This window comes from Neofelis nebulosa, chromosome 1, assembly GCF_028018385.1.
Source record: "Neofelis nebulosa isolate mNeoNeb1 chromosome 1, mNeoNeb1.pri, whole genome shotgun sequence".
Taxonomy (NCBI): domain Eukaryota; kingdom Metazoa; phylum Chordata; class Mammalia; order Carnivora; family Felidae; genus Neofelis; species Neofelis nebulosa.
In genome coordinates this window covers 145,440,541-145,448,694 of record NC_080782.1, presented here as the reverse complement: position 1 = coordinate 145,448,694, position 8,154 = coordinate 145,440,541, and the positions used below count along the sequence as shown (strand labels likewise).

General features: G+C 52.0%; 1 protein-coding gene across 1 annotated transcript; it reads left to right on the top strand.

The window, feature by feature from the left end:
• Positions 1-599: 599 nt before the first annotated feature.
• LOC131516911 (uncharacterized) lies at positions 600-7,837 on the top strand. The gene is made up of 2 exons (XM_058738474.1): positions 600-997; positions 1,970-7,837. The coding sequence occupies exon 2, from the start codon at positions 4,975-4,977 to the stop codon at positions 6,205-6,207; it is 1,233 nt and encodes a 410-aa protein (XP_058594457.1). The 5' UTR covers positions 600-997; positions 1,970-4,974; the 3' UTR covers positions 6,208-7,837.
• The last annotated feature ends 317 nt before the right edge of the window (positions 7,838-8,154 follow it).

Genomic DNA, 8,154 nt, shown 5'->3' with positions numbered 1-8,154 from the left:
CATCTGTAGAGGTAACCTGTCTAATTTGTTACCACCTTCGCAGAGATTTGCTCTTTATCCATGGACTGGTCCCTGAAGCCCCGTTCATACTCTGGAATCAAGTACCATAGGATTTCCATGGTCTATGTGAGTGGTGCCCCTGGCATGGTGCAATGCCCCCGCGTAAGAGCCCCATTGTGACTTACTCTCAGGAATTTGGAATTGGTATGCTGGCAGACTGGGACTGTAATAGGTTGGGTTTACGTTCCTTGAGTACAGTGGGGTCAGTCTTGGGGTCAGAGAGGGAGGCACGAGAGCAGGGGGCGAGAGCAGGGGGCACCACTGATACATGTTTGACATAGGGGAGGTTATTTCTTTTTCTCTGGGTGTCAGTGTCCCATAAATAAGGACAGTTAATGATGTTAATAATCTGTGTTCTTGTAGTTCAAGGTGGGGCTGGAATATCCAAACGTGGCCTCCTAAAGTACTTTCAGTGTCTTGTCTTGTAATATTTTGATTCCTGTCTTAGCATTGCCAAATGACTGAGAATGGGTAAAAGGTGACTCATTTTGTGATTGATGCACAATCTGAAGCCACTGGTCATCTACTTCAGAGTTGGGTGGCTGAGGCAGAGCTCCCAAGAGCACTGGGATACCTGGGCGATGGGTCACTGCGACCATGGAAAGTTCTAATGAAACAGCAGACCTATGCCGGCTGACTCCATCTTGTTCTGTGTCCTCCACCTTGAGTGACTATGTCCCCGACATGCCCCCTTTCTGGGAAAATCACAGAAACCTCAGACCACGCCTCCTCCCCTTGAGTAACCTCCCGCTCACCCATTCAAACTTCCCAATCAAAACATGCCCGGTGACCTTCGTAACAGGACTCCGACCCTTCCCCAGCCAATCGGCTGAGGCCACAGCCATTACCTCACCAACTGCCCCTAGACCCCTATAAAACCTTTGTGCTTTTGAAACTCGCTCTCTCTCCCTGGCATCTCACCGCTGCGTCGGTGCAGGTAGGTGATTGAGCTCGAGCTAGCTCGAATAAAGGCTCTTTGCTTTTGCATCGGACTCAGCTCCCCGGTGGTATTTGGGGATCACGAATTCTGGGCATAACATTTGGGGGCTCGCCCGGGATCCCCAAGACCCCCGAGGGACCCCTGACCTGGAGAGCCTGACTGGCCACGGTTAGTGTCTGTTCGTTCTGTCTTTTCTGTGTGAGCTCATTTCTGAAATTCTGGTAGTGCCCGACGCGGTCTAAGTGGATGCACTGGAGGACCTCGAGCCAGGAGTTCCGGAAGACGTTCTGATCCTCCCTTCTGGAGGGACGTGGAATCCCCTCATTGGTTTTGGAGGGACGTGGAATCCCCTCAAAGGTCTGAGACGAGGCAGGTCGCTCCCGCCGGTTGGTGTGAGGCCGTCGTCTAGCTTTCAGTTTTGCTTCCATGGAGTTGGAAGACTTTCTAGGGGCCCTCTGTTTGTCTGTTTCTGTGTTTCTCTGTTTTGTTCTGTGGACTTACTGGACAGACATTATGGGACAGACTCAGACTACTCCTCTAAGTATTATGATTGATCACTTTAGTCTTACCCAGCCTTCAACACCCCTCTACCTTGCCCTACAGGGGTGGACTGAAGAAGAATTAATTTTTCCTCCCCCGTATAACCCCCCTAGGATGCCGGAAGAACACCATCCTCCCCCTCCGGGGGAGGCAGACGCTCTTCCAAGAGCGGGAGGTGGAAACGCTCCAGTGGGAAACCCGCCCTTTACCAGACAAAAGGCTCAGAGGGAGCAATCCATTTCCACTGCCGACTCCACTATTCTGCCCCTGCGAGCCACCATACCCCCAGACGCGGAGGGGAATCAGCCCCATCACTATTGGCCTGTCGCCACTAGTGACCTCTACAATTGGAAGTCTCAGAATCCTAAGTTGTCCGAGAAATCGGCAGGACTTATTGATCTATTAGACTCTGTTCTTTTTACCCATCAGCCCACGTGGGACGATTGCCAGCAGCTTTTGCAGGTCCTGTTCACGACTGAGGAAAGAGAAAGAATCCTCAATGAGGCCCAAAAACTAGTTCCGGGTGCAGAGGGGAATCCCACCACCAACCAGGCTCAGATAGATGCCTCCTTCCCCTTAACTCGGCCCCAGTGGGATTTCAAAACGGCAGAAGGTAAGGAGAGGCTCCGGGTCTACCGCCAGACTCTAATGGGGGGTCTCTGAATGGCTGCTAGAAAGCCAACCAATTTGGCCAAGGTAGGAAATGTACAACAGGGAAAAGATGAATCTCCGGCTGCCTTTTTAGAATGGATCATGGAGGCATTCCGTACCTATACCCCCATGGATCCAGAGGCTCCGGAAAGCAAGGCAGCTGTTATCATGGCCTTTGTAAACCAATCGGCCATAGACATTAGGAGAAAATTACAGAAAATAGATAGACTAGGAGAAAAAAGTCTGCAGGACTTACTGGTGGTAGCCGAAAAGGTATATAATAACCGGGAGCCTCCTGAGGACAAGCAGGCTCGCGCCATGGCGGCTGCCAGCAGTAAGCAGACTCAAGACCTGGCCAGAATACTACTAGCTACCACTGCTGACTCCCCCGAGGAACGAGACCGCCGTCTCCGGCAGCTGGCAGACGACGCAAGAAAAGGTAAAGGAACCACCAAGGGGGGGAAGCAGAGGCTGCAGAAGGATCAGTGCACATACTGCAAGGAGATAGTACATTGGGCCCGAGATTGTCCGAAAAAGGCCGGCGGGAATGGAAGCAAGACTGATCGAGTAAAAGTCCTAGAGCTAGATGAACTAAGTGATTAGGGGAGTTGTGGTTTCGACCCTCTCCCTGAACCCAGGGTAACTCTTAAAGTGGAGGGGACCCCTGTTGACTTCCTTGTCGACACCGGAGCACAACATTCGGTCCTCTGCACCCCACAAGGAAAACTAGCCAGCAAGAAGTCCTGGGTACAAGGGGCAACTGGTATGAGCCAGTATTCATGGACTACCCGAAGAACAGTAGATTTGGGAACGGGCCGGGTATCCCACTCCTTTATGGTAATACCAGAATGCCCCTACCCGCTGTTAGGACGGGACTTATTGACCAAGATTGGAGCTCAGATAACTTTCAGACAAGGGGGGCCTCAGGTCACCGATGGCAAGGGCCACCCCATCCAGGTCCTGACCATGAAACTGGAGGATGAATACCGCCTCCACCAGGAGGCACTCCCGAGAGAGGATAATATAGACAGATGGCTACAAGAATTCCCCTCGGTTTGGGCAGAGTTGGGGGGGGGGGGATAGGACTAGCTGCTCACAGGACCCCGGTCCTGGTAGAGCTCAAGCCAGGAGAGAGTCCAGTAAGGATCAAACAATACCCCATGTCTCAGGAGGCCCAGAAGGGGATCCAGCCACACATCCGGAGACTACGAAGCCTAGGGGTACTAGTTCCTTGCCAGTCTGCCTGGAACACCCCCCTATTCCCGGTCAAAAAGCCTCACACAAATGACTACCGACCGGTACAAGACCTCCGGGAAGTAAATAAGAGGGTCGCGGACATACACCCAACTGTTCCCAACCCATATACTCTCTTGAGCTCCTTGGCGCCTTCCAGGGTCTGGTATACTGTACTAGATTTAAAGGACGCCTTCTTCAGTCTGCCGCTGGCACCCCAGAGCCAACCCTTGTTCGCCTTCGAGTGGCATGATCTGGAGGAGGGCTACAGTGGGCAACTCACCTGGACACGGCTGCCTCAGAGATTCAAAAATTCGCCCACCATCTTCGACGAGGCACTACACGAGGACCTGGGTGAGTACAGAAGGGAGCACCCTGGCCTCTCCCTCCTGCAGTAGGTAGATGACATCCTGATTGCTGCCGACACGGCCAAAGACTGTGAGCGAGGGACCCAGGACCTGCTGGCTACCCTGGGGGCCTTAGGGTACCGGGCATCCCCGAAGAAGTCTCAGATATGCAGGGAGAGGGTAAGTTACCTGGGATACATCCTGGAGGGCGGACAGCGGCGGTTATCAGATGCCAGAAAAGAAACTGTCCTAAAGATCCCTACTCCCCCCTCCCGAAGAGAAGTGAGGGAATTCCTAGGATCAGCCGGCTACTGCTGCCTCTGGGTTCCAGGTTTTGCTGAGATCGCCAGGCCCCTATATGAAGCTACCAAAGAGGGGGAAACATTTAAATGGGCTGAAAAAGAAGAAACTGCCTTTAATCAGTTAAAAAAGGCCCTCCTAAGTGCCCCAGCCCTGGGCCTACCAGACATTACGAAGCCCTTCCACCTCTTTGTAGACGAACATAAGGGAATAGCAAAAGGGGTTCTAACTCAAGCCTTAGGCCCCTGGAACCGCCCAGTGGCTTACCTGTCTAAGAAACTAGACCCAGTGGCTGCCCGCTGGCTGCCATGCCTAAGAATTATTGCGGCGACAGCACTCCTAGTCAAGGACGCAAACTGACCCTAGGACAGGAGATCTGGATCATGACCCCACACGCCATTGAAGGGGTCCTGAAACAGCCTCCTGATAGATGGATGAGCAACACACGTATGACTCATTACCAGAGCCTCCTACTCAACCCTCCAGGAGTGCGGTTCCACCCCAGTGTGGCCCTCAATCCTGCAACCCTGCTGCCCGACCCTGACCTAGGTGCTCCACTACATGACTGTGCGGGAATCCTGGAACAAGTACATGGATTCTGGACGGACCTGACCAACTGACCCTCCCTGATGCCGAGGCTACTTGGTTCACTGATGGCAGCAGCTTTGTGCGAGACAGACACAGGTATGCAGGTGCAGCGGTGGTCACCGAAACGGACACCGTATGGGCGGAGGCTCTACCCTCCGGAACGTCAGCCCGGTGAGCAGAGCTCGTTGCCCTTACCAAGGCGCTAATGTTGGGGGCTAGAAAACGGCTTAACAACTACTGGACCCAGGAGACCCAGTTTTACCAGACCAGCCCAAATACTCCCAGGAGGAGTTACAGCGGATCAAGAAACCCCCCATGGCCCAGGAGATAAAGGGATGGTGGTGTACACCTAACAAGGAGCTCATGCTGCCAGACTGGCTCAGAGTCTCAGTATTCGAGCACATGCATCGGTCTACTCACATGGGGGCCCAAAAATTAAAAGACTTAATCCTACATGCCGGAATCAAGATTCACCAACAGGACACCAAAATAGAGCAAGTTGTATCTGCCTGCAAGACCTGCCGACTCACCAACGCTAGAGCCACATCAAATAAAAAAGGAACCAGGCTCAGAGACACCAGACCGGGAGCCCAATGGGAAGTCGACTTCACTGAAGTCAAACCAGGAAAGTATGGTTATAAATATCTTTTAGTATTTACAGACACCTTCTCTGGCTGGGTGGAGGCATACCCAACCAAGCATGAAACGGCTCAGACGGTGGCTAAGAAGCTACGAGAAGACACCTTACCCAGGTATGGTTTTCCTGCCGTGGTAGGATCAGACAATGCACCAGCTTTTATCTCGCAGGTAACGCAGGCAGTAGCCAAGGCTGTGGGGGCAAACTGGAAATTACATTGTGCTTATAGGCCCCAGAGCTCAGGACAGGTAGAAAGAATGAATAGAACCCTAAAAGAGACCCTTACCAAATTAACCATGGAGACTGGCAGGGACTGGGTGACTCTCCTACCGTATGCCCTTTACCGGGTTAGGAACACTCCTTACACCTTGGGTTTTACTCCCTACGAGATCATGTTTGGCAGGCCACCCCGTGTTATTCCCAACCTTCGAGCTGAACTTCTTGCTGAGTTTAAAGATCAAGAACTTTTTCTTTCCTTGAGAGGGCTCCAGAGGGCACACGATGACATTTGGCCGCACCTCCGTGACATCTACGAGGCTGGCTCGACCCCGACACCTCACTACAGGCTGGGAGACTGGATCTATGTCAAGAGGCACTGCCGAGAGACCCTTGAGCCACGCTGGAAGGGACCCTACATCGTGGTGCTGACAACCCCCACCGCTCTCAAAGTAGACGGCATCGCAACCTGGGTCCATCACACCCACGCTCGATCCAGAAGGACTTCATCACGCAATGGGCCATCAATCGGGACCAACACAACCCGCTCAAGCTCAAGCTACAGCGCATTTGACCCACCTAATATTGGTAACTCTGTTAGCTCTGCTTGTCACTGCTCATGCTGCCGGGAGTCCCCATGCCCCCCAAAACATCACCTGGAAGATCATAGACACTATCTCGGGGACAATACTTAATCAGACCTCCCAGAGCCATCCCAGGGACACATGGTTCCCAGAATTTTGCGTAGACCTCCAAACTCTGTTCCCCTTGTCACCATACGCCCCCGGATTCCATGCGCAGATGCAGCCGGTCCCATGATTGGGTCCGCAAGCTACATGGCAAGGGGGGAATGAAAGAGCGGACCTACGCCAGCCGACTCCATCTTGTTCTGTGTCCTCCACCTTGAGTGACTATGTCCCCGACATGCCCCCTTTCTGGGAAAATCGCAGAAACCTCAGACCACGCCTCCTCCCCTTGAGTAACCTCCTGCTCACCTGTTCAAACTTCCCAATCAAAACACGCCCGGTGACCTGCGTAACAGGACTCCGACCCTTCCCCAGCCAATCGGCTGAGGCCATGACCCTTCCCCAGCCAATTGGCTGAGGCCACAGCCATTACCTCACCAACTGCCCCTAGACCCCTTTGTGCTTTTGAAACTCGCTCTCTCTCCCTGGCATCTCACCGCTGCATCGGTGCAGGTAGGGAATTGAGCTTGAGCTAGCTCATCAGACTCGGCTCCCTGGTGGTCTTTGTGGATCACGAATTCTGGGCATAACACTAACAGGGCCAGTCTTACCTTGCAGGGCTGCTGTGCGGGCTAAAGGAAATCATAGCTACAGAGGAACTCATCAACCATGGGACACCTCATGACCTTGGTTTTGCTATATTCCAGTGGTTCTTAACTGGCATGATTTTGCCCCCAGGGCACAATTGGTAGTGTCTGGAGACATTTCTGGTTGTCACAAGTGGGGAGGGGGTGGTACTGGCATCTAGTGGGCAGTGGTCAGGCCACTTACAATGCACAGAACAGCCCCTCACCCTCCCCAATAAAGGATTATCCAGCCCAAAATATCAATAGTTTCCAGGTTGAGAAATCCTGCTATATCCTACCACCCAAGAGAAAATTTCAATTTACCATTTACATTGACTCAGAGTTTATATTACAGCTCAAGTTTGTAATACTGGGGCTTTTCTTTCTGGGTCATGACTTTGTCATCTTGAAGAAAACCCAAATATGCCTCTTGTGTTAATGTCATGAGTCCATATCTCCTTGCCCCGGATACGTACACACTTTCACGTGTGACTCCCGGTCGTCTCATTTGACTACATGCGGTGTGCCTGTTCTGTCCCCATGTCAGCTCATGTGGGAAACTCACTCTCTGTCTCAGTATCCACTGCAGTGTGAGGGTGTGTGTATTCATGCCATACCCACTAGATAATTTGTGCATGCGTGCAGGACAGTATCGTGTGTGTGTGTGTGTGTGTGTGTGTGTGTGTGTGTGTTTGTCTTTCAGAGGGGATTGGGATAGAATAAGAGATCTATAAGGCAACAATATCCCAGTCCTTAGTTTTTCACCTGCCGTGCTAATGGGCCACATGTAACCATAAGTGTTGCAACAATGGGTGTCTGAAAAGTAGAGAGTGAGCAGGTGCCATTCATTAGAGGGAGCTATGAGAGAATGGTATTTTAAAAATGGAATGTTCTCTGGGGCTCCTGGGTGGCTCAGTCAGTTAGGCATCTGACTTCAGCTCAGGTCATGATCTCGCAGTCTGTGGGTTTGAGCCCAGCATTGGGCTCTGTACTCACAGCTCAGAGCCTGGAGCCTGCTTCGGATTCTGTGTCTCCCTCTCTCTCTGCCCCTCCTCTGCTCATGCTCTGCCTCTCACTCTGTCAAAAATACACATTAAAAAAAATTTTTTTAATAAAAAAATAAAAATGGAGTGTTCTGTGGATGCCTGGGTGGCTCAGTAGGTTAAGGGTCCGATTATTATTCTCATCTTGGGTCATCATCTTGCAGTGTGTGAGTTTGAGCCCCACGATGGGCTCTGCACTCTTGGTGCGGGATTCTCTCTCTCTGCCTCTCCCCTCTCACTTGCATGCTCTCTCTGTCTCTCAAAATAAATAACTCAACTAAAAAAAA

Coding starts and splice junctions, on each gene's coding strand:
- LOC131516911 (XM_058738474.1), top strand. CDS start 4,975: ATGGCCCAGGAGATAAAGGGATGGTGGTGTACACCTAACAAGGAGCTC.